The sequence below is a fragment of the Galeopterus variegatus genome, unplaced genomic scaffold (assembly GCF_000696425.1).
Source record: "Galeopterus variegatus unplaced genomic scaffold, G_variegatus-3.0.2 Scaffold1358, whole genome shotgun sequence".
Classification (NCBI taxonomy): Eukaryota; Metazoa; Chordata; class Mammalia; order Dermoptera; family Cynocephalidae; genus Galeopterus; species Galeopterus variegatus.
Genome location: NW_007727469.1, coordinates 103,057 through 121,876, shown reverse-complemented (window position 1 = coordinate 121,876; position 18,820 = coordinate 103,057). Strand labels below are relative to the sequence as shown.

General features: G+C 43.6%; 1 protein-coding gene across 1 annotated transcript in view; it reads left to right on the top strand.

Annotated features, from left to right (window-relative positions):
• Positions 1 to 14,679, top strand: part of SLC13A4 (solute carrier family 13 (sodium/sulfate symporter), member 4) — a 41,463-nt gene extending 26,784 nt beyond the window's left edge. Inside the window, exons 8-15 of the mRNA XM_008576463.1 lie at positions 637 to 821; positions 3,599 to 3,718; positions 4,867 to 4,968; positions 6,642 to 6,743; positions 8,380 to 8,477; positions 8,694 to 8,818; positions 12,442 to 12,468; positions 14,542 to 14,679. Of these exons, the coding sequence (XP_008574685.1) occupies positions 637 to 821; positions 3,599 to 3,718; positions 4,867 to 4,968; positions 6,642 to 6,743; positions 8,380 to 8,477; positions 8,694 to 8,818; positions 12,442 to 12,468; positions 14,542 to 14,679 (897 nt within the window). The remainder of the gene's footprint in view (positions 1 to 636; positions 822 to 3,598; positions 3,719 to 4,866; positions 4,969 to 6,641; positions 6,744 to 8,379; positions 8,478 to 8,693; positions 8,819 to 12,441; positions 12,469 to 14,541) is intronic.
• The last annotated feature ends 4,141 nt before the right edge of the window (positions 14,680 to 18,820 follow it).

Below are 18,820 nucleotides of genomic sequence, written 5' to 3'. Positions count from 1 at the left end.
GGACCAAGCAGGTCCTTAGAGGACCACGGCAAGGCTAAGCCCTATGTGCAAGGAGAGGAAGAAAAAGTAGGGAGGAAAAGCCAATAGGTAAGAAGAAAAGGGTAAGGAAGGGAGGGAGGGAGGGAGGGCAGAATCACACTTCAATCCTCTTGCCAGTGAAAGCTGGGCTTTTTCTGTAATCCAAGCCTTATTTTTTAGCCATCTCCCCAGCAGGACTGTCATTCTAACTCCACATAAAATTACTATCATTCAGACACAAAGTACAGAGCAACCAGTTTTACTGGAGTTCAATAAAAAAACAAACCATGCTGTCAATATTGACAATAACACTAATAACAACAAAAATAATAATAGCTTCCCACTTATTAATGCCAGGACGTGTTCCAGGTGCTTTGCATATATTACTTCGCTTGTTCCTTACAACAATGTGGCCAAGAAAATATGATTTTCCCCATTTTACAGAAGAAGAAACTGCAGCTCAGAGGCATACTCAAGTTGGTAAATGGTAGAAATTGGGGTTTGTGTTTCTGATGCCCAAGCTCAAAGCCTTTCCACTGCACCACAGTGCCTCCTGCCTCACATGCTTTGTGTGCCGGACAGGAGAGCTGAAGAGACTCATTGATTTCCCTTTGGTAGGAAAAGCCACTGGTCCCAACTGCCAGCCCCAGGAACCGGGAGCTGAACAGAAAGTACAGGTCCCAGCATGACCAGATGATCTGCAAGTGCCTTTCTTTGAGCATATCTTACGCTGCTACCATTGGCGGCCTGACCACCATCATTGGCACCTCCACCAGCCTCATCTTCCTGGAACACTTCAACAAGTAAGTAATTCACTTGGTCTACAAATACCTACTAACCACTCTGTGTGTGTCGGGAACTGGACTGGGTACTAGGGATATAACAGAAAATGAGACTAGAACAGTTTCTGTACCAAGAGAGAAAAATCAAATCATTCTAGTTCACTGTGACTGGAGAAGTCCAAGATTCCGCTGGGAAAATCCTGCTGGGGGAGCTCACAGTTCTGGAGGGATGAAACACCTCCCTGAAACCTGAAGGATGAGTCAGAGTAAACTAGATGAAGGGAGAGTTTCCAGACAAAGAAGGTGGTGTGTGGGAGGACTCTGAGGCAGAGAGCAGGGCACATAAAAGAAAATGATAGAGGGTGGAAGGAGGCCAGGGAGGTGGACGGGCACATCGCAGAGGGCTTGGCAAGGCCCACTGAGTAACTTGGACTTCATCCCAAAATTCTGGGAGAAGCCTTTAAAGTATCTTAAGCAGGGAGTGAGGTGGTCAGATTTATAGTTGTACAAACTCATTCTGGGTGAAAAAATGGAGAACAGATGGGAAAGGAGAAAGCAGGCAGCAGGAAGACAATTTAGGACACCACTGCAGTTGCCAGGAGAGGGCCAATGGGGGCTTGGATGACAGTGGCAGTGGGGAGGAGAAACGGTCAGACTTGAGAGATATCAGAAGTAACTTGATGGGTCTTCGTAGGATTAGAAAGGGCCTGAGAGCAGGAAAGGCCAACTCTAACTCTCAGTGAACTGGCTTTCAGCAGCTAGAGAAACAGAGGGGAAAGAGGAGGAGGGGGTTTGGAAAAGCTGACCCTAAGGTTGAGATGTCCAGTTGGAGATATAGATCTGAATATCAAGGGAAATATTTAGGCTGATAGCATAGATCAGGAGTCAGTGGCCTGCAGGGCGGGTGTCACAGGTGTGCAGCCTGGGCAGTGACACAGGGCCACCGTGCTCAGAATGGCCTCACACTTGGTTTAATACTATGCTGCCCCTGTCTGGAAAATTAATCAGAGACAAGAGGAGAAACACATCTTGCCTTTTAGCAGGATAGAGAGGGAAGAAAAGGAAGGAGAGGAAAGAGAAAAGCAGACAGGGAGGAAGAGAGGAAGGGAGGAAGGAGGGAGATAGGAGGGACAAAGAGAGGTGAGGGAGGAATGACCAGTGCAAGTTCAAGACTTAATTCCCCAGAATCTAAGCCTCATGGACTCCTCACACCATTTTTTTCTGTTTAAGCTCTGAGTTTCTGGTCTTTAATTTCTGGTTCACTTTGTGGTTGGACCAATTCATATTCCCTTAGTCTGCTTCTCCTTGGGTGGTAAGATTGTACATTTAGGCAAAGTTATTGCTTACCTGACCAATGGTCATACTATGAAAGAAAGGTGGGCCCCCTGCACCCCCACTGGGCTGAAAGTGCCTCCGTGGTGTTTCTTGACATTGGTGAACAGACTACACCCAAAGTTCATTTTGGCTGTTTCAAAAACCTACAAATTAGTTGTTAAATTTAATATCAATTGATATAGGTATATGCACTTCAAAAAGTTCGTGGAAAAATAGAATTGAAAGATAATACCAACCTTTCCATGAACTTTTGAAGTACCCTCATTCATAAATATATATTCTTACTTTTTAAAATGCTATAAATGGCATTAGGCCCTCACGTTTATCTACAAAAGCCTATGTAATCTATTCTGAAATTCCATGCCTTTTTCTGGTCCAAGAGCAGGGCCTGGGTTTCCATGACCAGCAAGAGATGATGCAACAAACATTGTGCCTGTCCTCCCAGGGCAGCCCGTAGTGAGTCATGCTATGGTTGATGCCCTCTGGCATCTTTCCACTCCTAAGCCCTTCTTCCCAATGCCCACTCTCAGCGGTCCATGCTGGCTTTTAGGGAGGCTGCTAGCTGTCCCAACTTCCCCAAGAAGCACAAGTGAAAGTAAGTCCTTGACCAGGCCACAGTGCAATGGAGCGGGTGTCCCTGTGATGATAGAGAAGATTAAACACCTTGCACCCTGTGCTTTCATTACATTCTCTCTTTTGGGAATCCTGCAGTGAGAAGCATGAGAAGAGGGGCACGATCTCCTCCTGCCTTGGAGGAGTTCTGTGGCCAGCCCCACTAAGACCCAAAGAAAAAGAAACACAGGCTGTTTAGGCCTGAGCCTTGTCTAGGCAAAAGTCATGGCTCGCATATGGTCCATCCCAGCTCCCCAGGACACAACACATGGGCTGAGGCCACAGCTCTGCCTGATGATGTGTGAGCAGTCCTCTGGCAAATTCTCTGTCCCCTGAGACAGCAGTGGATGTTGATAAATATTTGGAGATTCCAAGTCCTGGTTCTCTTATGGGCACTGTTAGTACTTGCAACCCTCATAAGGACCTAGAGCCCAGAGTTCTCCAAAACTAGCTGTCTTATGTCCCCCAATCAAAACTTACATTCCTATAGTAATTTTATAAATAAAATACACCAGGCTGCCCTCTCCTTTCTCTGTTATCCTGAAAACCAGATGAATAAACTTATCAGAATCTTTATGTAAATTAAGGGCAAATAGGTCGTAAGTAATTCCCTTGGGTGCAAAGTACTGTAGACAAACTTTAGTGGTATTAGTTTTGGTGCCTTAGATGCCTTTTTAGCTTATGTCATTATTCTTGCCTGGACTCTGTATAGCTGCGACTGACAAGTGAGTTCTAGGTAATGTTTTCCCATATTGTCATCATTATCTCTCCCCTTAGACCCACTTAGTACCCCACAATACCATATGGAGAGCCTCCCTTTTCTAATCTCTGACCTGTTCTTTACCCTCCAGCCAGTATCCAGCTGCAGAGGTGGTGAACTTCGGCACCTGGTTCCTCTTCAGCTTCCCTATAGCCCTCATCATGCTGGTGGTCAGCTGGTTCTGGATGCACTGGCTGTTCCTGGGCTGCAAGTGAGTCCCCCGGCCCTTGCAGCAAAGCACTGAGGCTCTCCTGTCGGTCCAAAGGCTGTGGCATGAGCCCTGGAGGACTCTGCTCAAGGGGGACTACCAAGAAGCCACAGGGCATGCCCCAAGGAGAAGGCAATGGACTGGACCGGGAGTCAGGCGTTGTCTCTTCTAGACTCTCTCAACACTCCTGAACTCTGCACTTCACTCTCAGCTCTACAGTGAAATGTCCTCAATTCTAACTCAATGGTTAGAGGGCTTGTCCCATTCATAAAGTCTGAATTGGAGGAGATTGTCTCACGTAGCTTCATTGCTCTCAAAGCGTATAGAGTAATTCCAACTACTCTAAGAAATATGACTCCAAGTAGAATTTGCCTTAGGTTTAATTTTATAGACACGAGTGATTTATACTTAGAAGTTTGTATGGAATATACTCATATCCCTCGAAATAACAAGTTAGACATTTCCCTTGCAATATTATTTCTAATATTAATCTGCTTAGCAAGCCTTTTCTTCATAACCAGCTGTCTACTCCAAATTTGATCAGTTTCAAACACATAAAGGGAAGATATATGTGATGTTTTGCTATTAGTCCATGGAACTCAACATTCCATTACTCAAGGAATGTTCTCTGAGTTGACTTTTATTTTTTACTGAGACTGTTTTCAAAGCAATGATGGCTGTATACATCTGTAACTCCAGTATCTGTAAAACACCTACTTTTACCCCAGATAAGGCTTGTCTCTAGACAAATACACATACACACACCCCTGTATCTGTGGCACACACAAACATAAACATCTAGACATATACACCACCTTACACTGATTCTTTTACTTATGTACAAATATGTAGAAAGAACCCCACATAAACATACTCGCACAAATCCATAAGCCACAACTTCACATTGATAAGTCAGGGAGATGCCCAGATGGATATACCCAAAAGGCTAGGGGGGATAGGCTAGGTTGATGAGAGTCTGGGTAATTTGGAAGACAGAAGTTGTATGAACAGTGGGGGCTAGAGGGGCAGAGGGTACGAGTGAAGAGGAGAAGCGATCACAGCAAGCAAGCAGGTTAGTGTTTGCTTAATTTTTGACCTATGTGCCTCAGAAGCATGTTTTCTTTATTTTCCTGCTCATTCTCCCTTCTCAGTTTTAAAGAGACCTGCTCTCTGAGCAAGAAGAAGAAGACCAAAAGGGAAGAGTTGTCAGAGAAGAGGATCCAAGAGGAATATGAAAAGCTGGGGGACATTAGGTAAAAATCAGCCACTCCCCTTCTCCCAGAGAGAAAACACAGCAGGTGAAGTGAGCACAGAAGCAGCCCTGTTCTCGACAGTCCCCAATGCTGGGATAATTTTCCACAACTATGAATCCAGGCATTTAGAAGATACTACATAATGCCAAAGTCAAGCTGGCCCAGATTCCAGGTGGCCGCCCTTCCCGTTTGCTGTATTCAGAGCCCAAGGAATAGCCGTGCTGTGGGGTGGAGTCCACGTGGCGATGGGGCAGCAGGGAAAGAACAAGCCTGGCCACCCTCTTGGAACATGCTGAATCCCCTCTGAAGTCAGGACTCCTTACATTGCTCAGATGGGCCACCACAGGTCCAGGGGTTACTCCTAGAGAACGGGGGGACCAATAGAGATGTCTAAGACAGAGGGTCCAATAAATTACTAACACTCAGTCAATTCCATCAGCCTCCCCACAGTGACCCAGCACCCTATTTAGTGCTATTTCTCCATTTATGGCAATTGGCAGGTGCAACTTTGACTGGGTAAAACAATTCAGGTAGTAATTATTTTTTAAAGCTTTAAGTTGTTAATACACATCCATTATAGAACATTAAAAAATATAGGAAAGTATAAGGAAAAAACTTAAATTTACTTGTATTCTTAGCATCCTAGTGTTGACTGTCAACAAGTGTTAACGTGATATACGTCTTTCATGCTTTGTGCAAAATTATATATATTTTTGGTAAAATTCACTCCATACTGAATATAGTTGTACATCTTGCCTTTTTTCACTTAACCCTGCACTATCATTATGTCACGTCTTTCATGCTTTGTGCAAAATTATATATATTTTTGGTAAAATTCACGCCATACTGAATATAGTTGTACATCTTGCCTTTTTTCACTTAACCCTGCACTATCATTATGTCCCCGTGTCATCACTCTGCTGTGCAAACATGACTTTTAGTGGATGCATCTCAGTTTAACATATAGTTGTACTGAAATGTATCCAATGTCATGGAATACCATTGGATATGTAGGTTCTTTCCATTTTTTAATAGGTAATATTTCAATGTGTACTTCCAGTTATTTTCTTAGATGAAGAGACTGAGCAAATTTAAGGTTGTGATATACTCATATTTGTCAAATTGCCTCAAAAAGTTGTACTAATTCCTACTCCCCCAGCACAGTGTTTGAGGGTGCCCATTCACTGCACTCTCCTTGTAGGCTATATTGTAAATTATTTATTTCAATGTGTACTTCCAGTTATTTTCTTAGATGAAGAGACTGAGCAAATTTAAGGTTGTGATATACTCATATCTGTCAAATTGCCTCAAAAAGTTGTACTAATTCCTACTCCCCCCGCACAGTGTTTGAGGGTGCCCATTCACTGCACTCTCCTTGTAGGCTATATTGTAAATTATTTTATAAATGGATAGTTCTGTGTTCTCTTTCCCTTCCAACCAACATTTCTCTTGTAAACATGGTTGTGTCCTATTTTCTAGCATCTCTCAGTTCTCTTCCCATTTCACTGCTGGCCATTCATAGTGGTTAAGCAGGGACTGTGTTTTATGTCTCAGGTATTGGAACTCTGAATTCAGGAGCTTCCAGAAACAAAGTGAAAAAGTCAGAAGAAATTTCCAAAAAATAAAAAAATAAAATTTCTCAGTTTCTAGAGTCTTTCTGTTTTATTTTATAGCTACCCTGAAATGGTGACTGGATTTTTCTTCATCCTGATGACCGTGCTATGGTTTACAAGGGAGCCTGGCTTTGTCCCTGGCTGGGATTCTTTCTTTGAAAAGTAAGTGATATCATTTCCTCCTTAAGACCAACCCCTTCACCCAAATTCTTCAGGCAGTAACCACTTAGGGGCACATATGAGGCCAGGAAGCATCTTGTTTCCTGAGAAATCCACTCTTCTTAGGGAAGCTCAGTGCAGAATCAGGAAGAAAATACAGTCTTTGAGTCCCAAGCTGGGGCTGGGATCCAGGGCTGCTACTGGCCAATGGCATGACCTTAACCTTGTAACCTCAGTTATCTCACAGATTGTTATGAGAACAAAAGGAGATGTCTGTAAAGAGGAGCACCAGCTGTAGAGAGAGAAGGCCACGGAGGGACTGAGGCCTGCAGAAGTACACATAAGCTCCTGCACCTTCCTGCACGGTCCTCTGAGGGCCAGCGCAGAGGCCACAAGGTCTCCCAACACCAACTTCTCATTTGAGAAGGGACACACATGGGGGTGTGGCCCTTGCAGAAAACAGGTCTCATCTTTTTCTGTTCTCTTTTATCTAACCAACTCCTGATCCCTCCTGCTAAGACATCTACCCCAGCCAGGTCCTTACATGGGGGTGTGGCCCTTGCAGAAAACAGGTCTCATCATTTTCTTTTCTCTTTTATCTAACCAACTCCTGATCCCTCCTGCTAAGACATCTACCCCAGCCAGGTCCTGCCTCCAGACATTAACCATTGTCCATTCAATCCACTGTGAGAGGAGCCAGCAGGCTGGGCTCTCACTTGTCACTCCCACGCTCACACTCATACATGCGCATGCCCCACGTCTCACCACCCACACACACACTCCCAGTGTGGGCACTCATACGTCACACATGCATGCCACCCACTGAGCATGCCTAAACCAATGCCACAGGATAATTGTGGGAATAGAATGAAGCAGTAGCCAGGGGCACTTCCTGGGAGAGAGTCATAGCAATGAGAGGCCATGTTCTTCATTGACAGAAAGGGAAACTGGGGCTCCAAGAGGACAGAGGCTCCGCAGCCAGCCGCAACAAACAAGCCCACCCTCTGTTCACATACAGCCCCTCATGTCATTCCCTCTGCCTTCCCCCTGCCCACTCCATCCTCAGTCTTTCCAGGGAAGGGTCTGAGCTTAGTTTCCCTACGACAGGCCAAGAAAGAGGAGCCTGGTCACAGCTGCTCCCCATGGCCCTCAGGATGGAGCATCTCAGCAGTGTCTCTCTGGCTGTGTTAGGAGACAGGCCCCCACCCCTGCACAGAAGCCTGCCCTCAGCTACCAGTGCCTGCAGCCCCCACAGTGCCTGAGCCCTGCCAGAGGCTGCCAGATATCACCAGGACCACCAAGCAAGGCCAGCTCCCTGTATACATGGACAGGCCCACCCTCTGCCACAGAGGGAAACTGACAGGGTCCTTTCCCTGGTGGACACACCCCAGGGCTGTGGCAATAGTTGGAGGCACCGTGTAGGGACAGTTCAATAAAAGCCCTTTTAAAATAAATAAATAAATAATAATTCCACTGTGGGATAGCATGGCAGCAACCAGCAAAAACAAGTAAGGTTGAGGTTGCCCCTAGACTAGGTCCTAAAAAGAAGCATTGTGTTCAGACAGACTGTCCTGAGACACTGTGTTACTGCCAATGATTCCTGACCCTCCTCCTCCAGCCATGCTTGTCTCTTTGCTAGGAAAGGCTACCGCACCGATGCCACGGTCTCTGTCTTCCTTGGCTTCCTCCTCTTCCTCATTCCAGCGAAGAAGCCCTGCTTTGGGAAAAAGAATGATGGTGAGAGAAGGTTAAAGGGAAGAAGTTGGGGGCGGCTCTAGTCAAAGAATACCCAACTCAGAATCTAATGAAAGAGCCTTACCAAGACCCTTCAGACATCCCCCCAAATAACAGAGAATTCTCCCAAACCATCCAGTTCAGCATTAGACCCCGATCTCCACAAGTCACACCATCAGGGTTTAGCTAGCTCTACATCTCTCTCTACCTGTGATCCAGGGGGAAACCGGGAGCCTTCCCTAGAGATGGAGCCGATCATCACATGGAAGGACTTCCAGAAGACCATGCCCTGGGAGATTGTCATTCTGGTGGGAGGAGGCTATGCTCTGGCTTCTGGTAGCAAGGTAACCCTTGAATTCTGTGTTTATGGGTCAAATATTTGTCCAGCATCTTTACCTAATGAGTCATTTTGGCCCTGGGAGGGAAGACTCAAAGGATCTGAGAGGTAAATGTTCACAGAGTACCTAGGAAGGGGAGCAGTTGAGCAGGATGGCTGTCCTGTCTTGCCTGAGCTTCTCAGTGCTGCTGGGAACAGAGAGCTACAGATCAGCCATGCCACGGAGTCACAGCACACAGGCACTCACATCTCAGTTATAACACCGACAGTAAGGCAAGCAGAATGCTTATAGGATTTTATAGCCATCTCCTTCTGGGATCTGATGGTGGTGACGGGAGATGGGTCTATAAAGGCCCAGAGACACCCCAAGTGATACACAGTGAATCGTCCCTTGATCAGTCCGTACACATAGACTGAGTCTTTGGAGAATCTATTAAAGCTGATGTAAATGCTTCTTGATTTCCTGATTGGGAGGATTTAGGAGAGATCTTTTAAATGGAGCTGGGGGTAAATAATTGAATTTCCTAGAATTAGCCCTCCCTGAAATAGAAAACAATGAATCAGGTTAAGGTTCAGACTGTTTCTCCCTCCACCTTGTCTACAACATTAACCCCTTCTCTTTTGATTGCCCATTCATTGTGGGCCTAAATGCTAACTGCATCACTAATAATAAAGTCACAGAGTCCTACAATCGGAAAGACTCTTGGAGGACACTGAGTCCCATCTCCTACCCAATGTGCAATTTCCTTCCATGACACCCCTGGCTTGGACACCTCCAGTGATGGGTCACTCTCTGGGCAGGGAACAAAGAATAGTTGCTCTTTACTTTCAGCCCAGATCTTCTATATATTGTCCACTGTTTGCTCTGCCTCTGTTTTCTGGAACCCTCTCCTAAGTAATAGTTATTAAAATAAGGCAGTTATTAGGTCTTCTCTTTTTCCAACTAAAATTATCTAGCTCTTTTAACCATTCCTAATAGAAGGAGTGACCCCTTACCAACCAGGTCTCTTTCCCCAGGACTCACTATATTTGGCCAGATTCAAATATGGTCCATGGTGGACAATCTACTGCAAAGTTATATTACGCAAGCCCCATCTCTCGTCTCTGATTCAAGCACCACCCTGCATTCTTATGGAAGCTTTTATAAGGCTTCCTTGGCACTCATGTCAACATTTATATTGAAATTGCAGTCAACTAAAACCCTTCATTCTTTTCATCGTTATCCACCATTAGACCTCAACTCCTTCAACCCATTCTATATATATGCTGTCAGTATTTCTAATTCCAAGTTCAGGATATTGTATACATCTTTACTAAATTTAGTTGTTACTTTTGGCCCCCAAGTCTACCCTGGCAAGACATTTTTTTTTAATCAAAATTATACACGTATTACAGATAATATGGTTGCTATTTCTGTAAAACCTACTGACTCTATTAATCTTAATAAAATAATTCAGGTACCATACACATGATTCCTACTGAGTTTGAAATAATTTCAGTCTTTATGTTAGTGAGGAAGATCCAATGTAAAATATTTTCATACCAAGGGTTTAAAAAGTAAGACTTCCTTCATTGCATTTTTTCTAACTCTGCAGTCTAACTTGTCACTTTATTTCAAACTATAGTATAAAATAGTTCTGCTAGAAAAATAATTGCCATTAAAGTATTTCACTTATGAGTGCTATTTGGATAAAATATTAAGTAAAATTCCATTTCATTATAAAATGTACTATTTCCACTCAACTAACTGCTCTTCCTCCCCTGCCTTTGTCCAATGAGCAAGGTTTAAGGTGTTACGAGAGAACATTAGAGTTCCTGTAGGCCTCAAGGCTCTGAACCAACCACTAATTGATGTAGTATCCACATACTGGGTTTGTAGCTCTCAGTCAGTTGAGAAGAAAAAAGGAAGAATCGTTCTCCAAGGTGAAATGGCTACAACAGAGAGAATTCTGAAAGCCTCTGGTCATCAGTTGTCTGAGAGCTTGCCATGAGGTGGCCAGGATACTGCAGAGATCAAATGAGCTTTTGATGAACTTGGAAAAGAAGAGAAAAAGCAGCCTGCTGACAATATAGTGAAGGCTGTCTTTAGTCATACAACATGATTAGCAGGACTTAGAGCCTGAGGAATCATCAAATATCTCACTTGCTTTCTGCCCCTGCTTTCTCTACTGCATTTGCAGTCTCTAGGGTTCCACAGCAAAAGTCAGAGCATGTCAGCCATAGAAGGGAGAGAGAACGTGTATGAGGGGTCTTCAAAAAGTTCATGGAAAGATTTTTATTGTCTTTTAACTCCATTTTTTCCATGAACTTTTTGAAGTACCCTCGTATGGCAAAAACTCAATGTTACCCTGCATTTTTTAGGAGAGGGGGTAGACCCCACCATTGGCAGGCAAACATCTTCCAACCAAATAAATTATTCCAAGTGGGAAGAATATTCATTTATTTGAGTAGATGTGTATAAATGTTGCTTATGGAAAAGGTTAAGGATAGGCTATGTGCCTTCATATCTTGTGTCTTCAAACAGCACCAGCAGATAGTAGATCTTGATGTAGCCCTGACAGGATTTGAACCTAAAATAGGTTGGAGCTGAAGGACTACGCTATATGCCAGTAAGGAGGCACAATTCCCACCAAGTGGAGATAGACTTAATCCCTCTCTCCTTCATTACTCATGTAAAACTTCCAGTGTTCAATCCTGTCCATTCACCACTCCCCCCGCCACCCTGCCCCACCAAAAAAAAAAAAAAAACACAGGAAAGGTTACTATCCAAAGATGCTGATAATTTTTTCCCTTTCTTAGGTGACAAAATAAGAGGAAGGAATTTCAAAAGCAGAATAAAGGATTACACTTGGCACTCTGTGTAAAGGGCACTGTTGAGTCAGTGCACAGAGTGAGCGTATCAAAGGCTAGAGAAAGGGTAATGAGATTGAATTTGAGGGGCCAAAGCTGAGGGGTGAAGATTTCCAACCCCTGCCGAGTCAAAGTCTATGGCAATTAGGGCCAGCCCATGGCTCGCTTGGGAGAGTGCGGTGCTGATACCACCAAGGCCAGGGGTTCGGATCCTATATATGGATGGCCGGTTCGCTCACTAGCTGAGCATGGTGCTGACAACACCAAGCCAAGGGTTAAGATCTCCTTACTGGTCACACTTTGAAAAATTTTTTTTAAATTATTTTTTAAAAGTCTATGGCAATTAGAGTGGATAGCTCTCTGTGCTGTCATGACAACTGACCAGGACACCCAAAGAATGAATGTTGTACAATCATAAAAAAGAAATTCCTGGGCTACAAAAAGATCTAATCATAAAAATCAAGGCCCGGCCCATGTTGTGAGAGTGTGGTGCTGATAACACCAAGGCCACGGGTTCGGATCCCTATATAGAGATGGCCGGTTGGCTCACTTGGGAGAGTGTGGTGCTGACAACACTAGGTTAAGGGTTAAGATCCCTTTACCAGTCATCTTTTAAAGAAAAAAAAAAATCAGGAATGCCTCTGGCTCCAGATTAAAGATAGACCAACCAGAGAACCCCTGGTAGTCCAGCCCTCCGACACCCGACCTTCTGAAGCCTAAGAATTCCACTGGGAACATCCTTTTCCTTTCTCCTCACTATAACACCTTCTCTTCCTGCAGAGCTCTGGGCTATCGGCACTGTCCCTGGTCTGTCAACACTCAATCTAGTGTGGTAGAAAGAATGGTACCTGTAAAAAGGTTTCTGATTACCCCATGAGCAACAATAACTTGCCCTGCCCAACGCTTATCTGGAAGAAAGTGGGCACGTGAATAGAAAGCAGGAATGGACACAGGATGTGACCCTGCTCCAAAAAGCATGAGCTTGCCAAGTCTTTGCCTCTGTTTCTTCATTGGACCAGTGGGGATATTCATTCAAAAACCTGCTGGCTTATTCATAGAAGATAACGTATGAGAAATTGTATAAATGTAGGGTGGAAGGTATTTTGTGAGAATAGGATCCTTCTGCTCAACTCTCTCCCAAGCAAGAAACACCTGAAGTAACATCGGCAAAATGAAGCAGCCACAGTTCATTTCTAAGTTTTCAGCTGGACTCACGAGATGGCTTTGAGGAGATATTTTAGTGTTGGGCACATCCACCCTCCATTCCTCAACCTGTACTCGCTGCTATGCTTCTTAATGCCCAATGTTGATGGGGGTTGGAAGGAGGAAGAAAAAAACTGATGCAAATTACTGGAGCCAGACTGCCGGAAATAGGGCCTGTTCACCTTTGCTGAGAGTAGGGGAAAAAAAGTTTTTCACTGGAGTCCAAACTTGCTTTCAGCAACCCTGTAAAATATTTAATAAGAAAAGGTAGAAAGAGTTTCAGGCTGATGGCAGATATTCAGGTCCTTTCTTACCATTCAAACTGCTCATCTAAGTCATATGTGATACTTCAGGAAAGGGAGGTCACGGCCATCCCTCTCTGCCCCTCCTATCCTACTGCATAAGCCTGTCTGCTCACACAGAGCTCTGCCCAACTCTATCTCCTGCTTCCTCTGATATGTGCCCCCACCAATCACGCCTAGCCTTTGACACTGGAATCAAATGATCAGACACAGTAACTTTCAAAGGCACTGTATGACAAGAAGTGAGCCAGTCCTGGGTTCTATTCCCAGCTTGGGCACTAACCCATCAGCTAAATAAGACGGTTCCAACCAGAAGCTCCATATGGTCCCTTTCAGCTCTAAAGGACCTTAATTTAGCTTCTTTAGAATCTACCCCCTTCTCACCTGCTGTTTTCCATGCCAAAAGGCCCAGGGGGGCCAGCCAGAAGGCAGGAGAGGACACAACTAGTCATTTGCTTGGGACAATTTCCCAGCGTCCACTTTTCCCTTGCAATTTTCCCAACTTAACGCCAGCTAGTGGACTTGTTTTGGCTACATGCTATATGCCTGGTTACTTCTGGAAGGATGCCAGTTATCCTTACTGTACACATTTTTCCAGCGGGCTCTGGCTCTGCCATCCCATCATCCCTCACATCCCCCTTCAGCCTGTGAGTGTCAATTCCGTGGCAGAAATGAAATGGGCGTCATTGAGGTACAATGCCCTCAGAAAAAAGCAGCAAAATCCCCACTGCGTCTAGCAGGCCTGTGTTACCTTCCATGGAAGGTCTAAGCAGAGGTCAATTCCGTGGCAGAAATGAAATGGGCGTCATTGAGGTACAATGCCCTCAGAAAAAAGAAGCAAAATCCCCACTGCGTCTAGCAGGCCTGTGTTACCTTCCATGGAAGGTCTAAGCAGAGGCAGCTGCCCTGTTTCCCCGGTGAACCCAAGGCACACTACTTCCATGAGCTGTTCCTTGCGGGCAAGGGGGAGGGAAACTGTAGCATAGGCTTCATATTTTACAACCCCTTCTACAAGTTCTGTGTGTATTAGCACATAAGAGTCTCTGAGAAGTTCCTGCTTTAAAGAGATCTGTTTAATTTTGTTGAACACATTTCCCTATCATTTAGCTGCAGAAATAACTCTCAGGCTTCCACTTTATAGTGAGAGTACTGCAAGCAAGAAGTGGAGATGATTCTAATCATGCTCTCCCAGCCCCAATCCCTCCCTGCCTCTCCAGCCCTTCCACAGTCCGGCGTCACCCCAGGCAGTGACCGGAACAAATCAGGACCAAGCTGACAAAGCAAGGCTTAGACTGCAGGCATAGACAAGGATCACTTGGGGATCTGTGCTGTGCCGAGTCAGAGTGACTGGGGTGTGTTGGTTTCTATCTCGCAGGTGAAAGCTGGCCTGGGGGTCAATGTCATTGGCCTGGTGATAGTGATGGTGGCCATCAACACCTGGGGAGTTAGCCTCTTCCACCTGGACACTTTTCCAGCCTGGGCCAAGGTCAGTAATATCACTGACCAGGCCTAACACAAGTGGACAAACTGGCCTGACCGAAAGAGCTGCTGGCACCCAGGAGAATCTGAACCACAGGCAAAGAAGACCTCCAGGAGCATGCAACCCTAGACCATGCCTGAGGACATCCCCTCGCCAGAAGATTCCACCACCTACCACCTCAAGTGAAGTGCAGGAATCCAACAACCACAAACACATGCTTGGCTGTTAGTGTTCCCTTCCCTTCCCTCTTTCCTTAGTACCATAGCTCCAGAAAACCTAAAACTGTTCTCGTTTCCTTGTATCTAGTCTTTCCAATCAATTCTTTCTGAAGATAGGAAAGAAGGAAGCCTGTCTTGGTTGCCCCTCAGAGGCTAAGCCCCACAAACAGACTAGCCTCACTATGTTTTACGTTATTATTAATACCTTCTTAGGAGTTGAAGGAGATATGCAAATCATCCTACCCATGCAGATAGTGAAACCAGTAACAACTCTTTTGGGGAAAAACCTCACCCAGAACTTGAGACCTAATGTCAGTTCCCTTTTCTTAAGTGTTTCTATCCTAAGTTCTCTCTACAAAAAGGCAATTCTTAGTAGGTCCTCTTTGTGGCAATCTGTACTGTTTTATCACTACTTTGATTCCATTTTAAACAATTCTCTTCAATGGCGTTCCTTTACCCTGGTACCAGATTCCTGTAAGGAAATAGTGTTCCCCTTCAGAAGGAGGCTGGTGGTGGTCTCTTTGTCAAAGGAAAAGGAAGTAAACAAAGATGACACATTGAGATTAGCATCTCTCTCCACCTGTCTCTAACCACAGATACCATTGTCTTGGTTGAAAAGGAGGGGAAACTTTCATAACCTCCTCATTAGGGAGACCAAAACTATAATTAAGACCACAGCACTATTAATATTAGACTGGCTGTTTCAGGACTTAATGAGTAGTTTGTTACTGAGCCAACAAAGTACTAGGTAGCACCCAAAGGTCCAAACACATCAGTCACTTCCTACACAGCCATGAACCCCTTGAGGGGAGGGAAAATGTATATGTGTCTTGAATTCCCCCAGCAACTTCCACAAATGTAAGCTGTAACTGCTCAATAAATGTTTCCCACAAGAAAAGCCACTCTGGAAACCAAGGCCTCCTTCTTCCTCCTAAAGACCATGACATTTTCTCCACAATAGATGTCCTTGTTATGTGACTGAATATAGCTCTCGATCCCTCCAGTTTGCTGGCATTACATATTTCTGATTTCTACCATCAGTTGTTTGCTAAGCACATCAATGGGAAAAGGAATCTCCCATAGTTATTGCACTGTTTTAACTGATCTTAAATTACTATTGATAGCATGTACGATTTTCCCACAACAGTAATTTATCTATAAAAAACACTCCTATAGTTTATCAAGTGTAAGTTGTAAAGTTTCTTTTGCGCCAGTCAACACTTGCACAATCCAACCACAGCATGTGATTGACCAGGTATAACCGGAAGTATTAGTGTTTCTGCCCTATTAATTAGCTAAGGTAAAATTATTTTGCCAATATAATAGTGAAGACCTTGTGAGCCAAAATGAAATACCAATATTAAGTATAGTACAGTTGGTTTGATCAAGCGAGCATCTCTGTAGTCATTTTGCTTTAAAATGTTCAAAAGAGTCAGGATGTTACCCCTATTGTCAGGGCAGCCAAATCATCACATGTCTGATCCATTATAGAACTCAGACCATCAGCCTCTATGTCACACAATAAGACAGTGACACAGATAATCAAAAGATTCTGGGTAATAAGAAAGAAAAGCTGACTTAGAATTAAGTGAACTTAGAATTATTGGCCATTGTTCAGCTATTTGAGAATCTGATTCACCCTAAAGGAGAAACAGTGCCAACTCCCCACAGCAATTGCTGCCAGGTGTTGCAAGTAGCTAATGCCTTCAACTAGCCAATTTAGAAATGCGTTTATTTCAGTCTGGTCTACTGACTGCTCTCAAAAACAGCACTGTTCTTTCCCATGACCAAGATTCAGGCCAAACAAGACTGCCCATTCCGGTGACAGGAAATGTCAGATATAACTAATAACTCCTTGTCATCTAAAATCACCCCACTATTGGATAATAACCACAAGTTTGTGTGTCTTGCAAATATATTATAATTTGATTTTTATCTTCTAATATCACATTATGTGTATGAAAAAGCTGTAAATGATCATCTCATACCAGCTCATTATCCAGATGATGAAACACAGCCAAAGACACTAAAAGTATAGTTGTATCTTATTCTCAAGTCAAATATCAAATTTGCTTAGTCAAAGTTGCCTTTGAAATTCTGTTAAGTCATCTTCATACACAGTATACAGTCTTTTACATTAGCATTTACATGTCACAAAGACTCACATGCCATGTTTTGATAAAAAGAACAGCTGGTTCTCCCTCCTTTGTGAAAACAGATCAGTTTCTTCAGCTGAACACCAAATGAGGTAACCGGCTTCACATCTGGGAACCACACTGTTTAAAAAACTATCTCCAAACACTAGAATCACTCTCATAGCAAGATACTCAAAACTGTTAGGACACAGAGGGAACTGAGACCAACCGAGTACATAGGTAGCTCATTCTGGGGCTGCCCACATTGAATAAACACTAAGCACAACTGTCCACACTATTTACGTGGCACCTTCTTCTCCCCAGTCCTGTACAACTGTGCATGTATGATGCGACTGCACTGCACCTTTTACACAGTCTTACCACCAAGACAGTGATTCAAGCAGGCCCAGGACCCAGGTATTGCAACACCCCACCCTGGGCACTTTCCACAAAATCTATTCTCAGTTCTTTTATTTTCTTTCCCAGTGACTTGCAAAACAAGCCATACATTAGGTCTTCAGTACTTACTTGGCTGAATATGTTGCAATCAGATTTTGAAAAGGTATAAGCTGAATTTGAAAATTTAAGTGTCATGACTCCCTATTAAGACCAAACAAGGTCTCAAAATACTTTCCCTTCACCACCCTGTTCTTTTCCAAATGGCAAGGCCCTAATAGTAGGGAAAAAAGAACTCATTCAACTGCATAAGGAATGGAAATGCTACGTGCAAAACCCAAGACTAGAAGTTTGAGAATAGACTTATTTGCTCCAGTACAGTATATAGTGTTCCTTCAGAAGGATTAACTCAGAAAAAGCATTAAAAGTGAGGTAAACCTCAGCAGAAAAACAAACATCGGCATAGTATCTAGGGAGTGAACTGCTTAGTGGAAATGAAAACATTATACATGTGTATGTAAGCTCTATGAACCAATATGTACAGACAACTAGAAAAACCACACATCTTACTTTTCTCTATAGTCATACAGATGAAAATTGAATAAATGAGTTAGAAAAAGGAATTAAATTGTTCTTTTAAGACGTAACTGCTTAATTACATAAAACACTAAATCAGAAAAAAAAAGTCTAAAGACATCAACTGGTAACTTCAACTCGTCAAATTCAGCCCCTTCTGATAATTTTAAATAAGGTTGTTTTGTTTTTTTCTCCTTTTTTTTCCTCTCCCTTTGTTTTTGTTTTGTTTGAGAGAGTTACAGTTTAAGGATGAGTTTTTCAAGTTTATTAAGTTTCCAACATCAATCCTAAAGTCCTATATTTCACATGTCACAGTAATCCGCACTAATATTTTGAGTAACCCTCCTTTTATGGTTAGGTGTGGCAAAAAATTTTCTTAAATCACATTAACAGTAGCTTTTAAACATATTTAAAGGGAAAAAAAAGGGCATGTCTCGTGGTGCTTCTTCCCATCATTCCACTGATCTGTGCAGCAAGGGTTCCTAAAAAACACCTAGGAAAAGAGTAACTTTCAGTGCCACAATCCCAATCGCCACAACCCCGCTCACCACAACCACCCATCCACATTACAAATTTTCAACTACACCCTAAAATCTATGCTGGGCTGGGTTCCTCCAACATATGTCTTAGTAAAAATCATCTTGCCTGAGAACTCTTGAGTTCCTTTTCACTGCTGCAAGAACATAAAACTAGGAGAGGGTACCTGAACGGTGAACGCTAAGTCAGCCTGTATTTATTGTGTAGCAGTTTAACATGGTAAAATTGAACATATGAACTGTTTGATGGATGGCTCCCACTGGTAGAAATGATCCTATCAGCAAGATTATGTCACTCCTGAGGGGAGCCCTA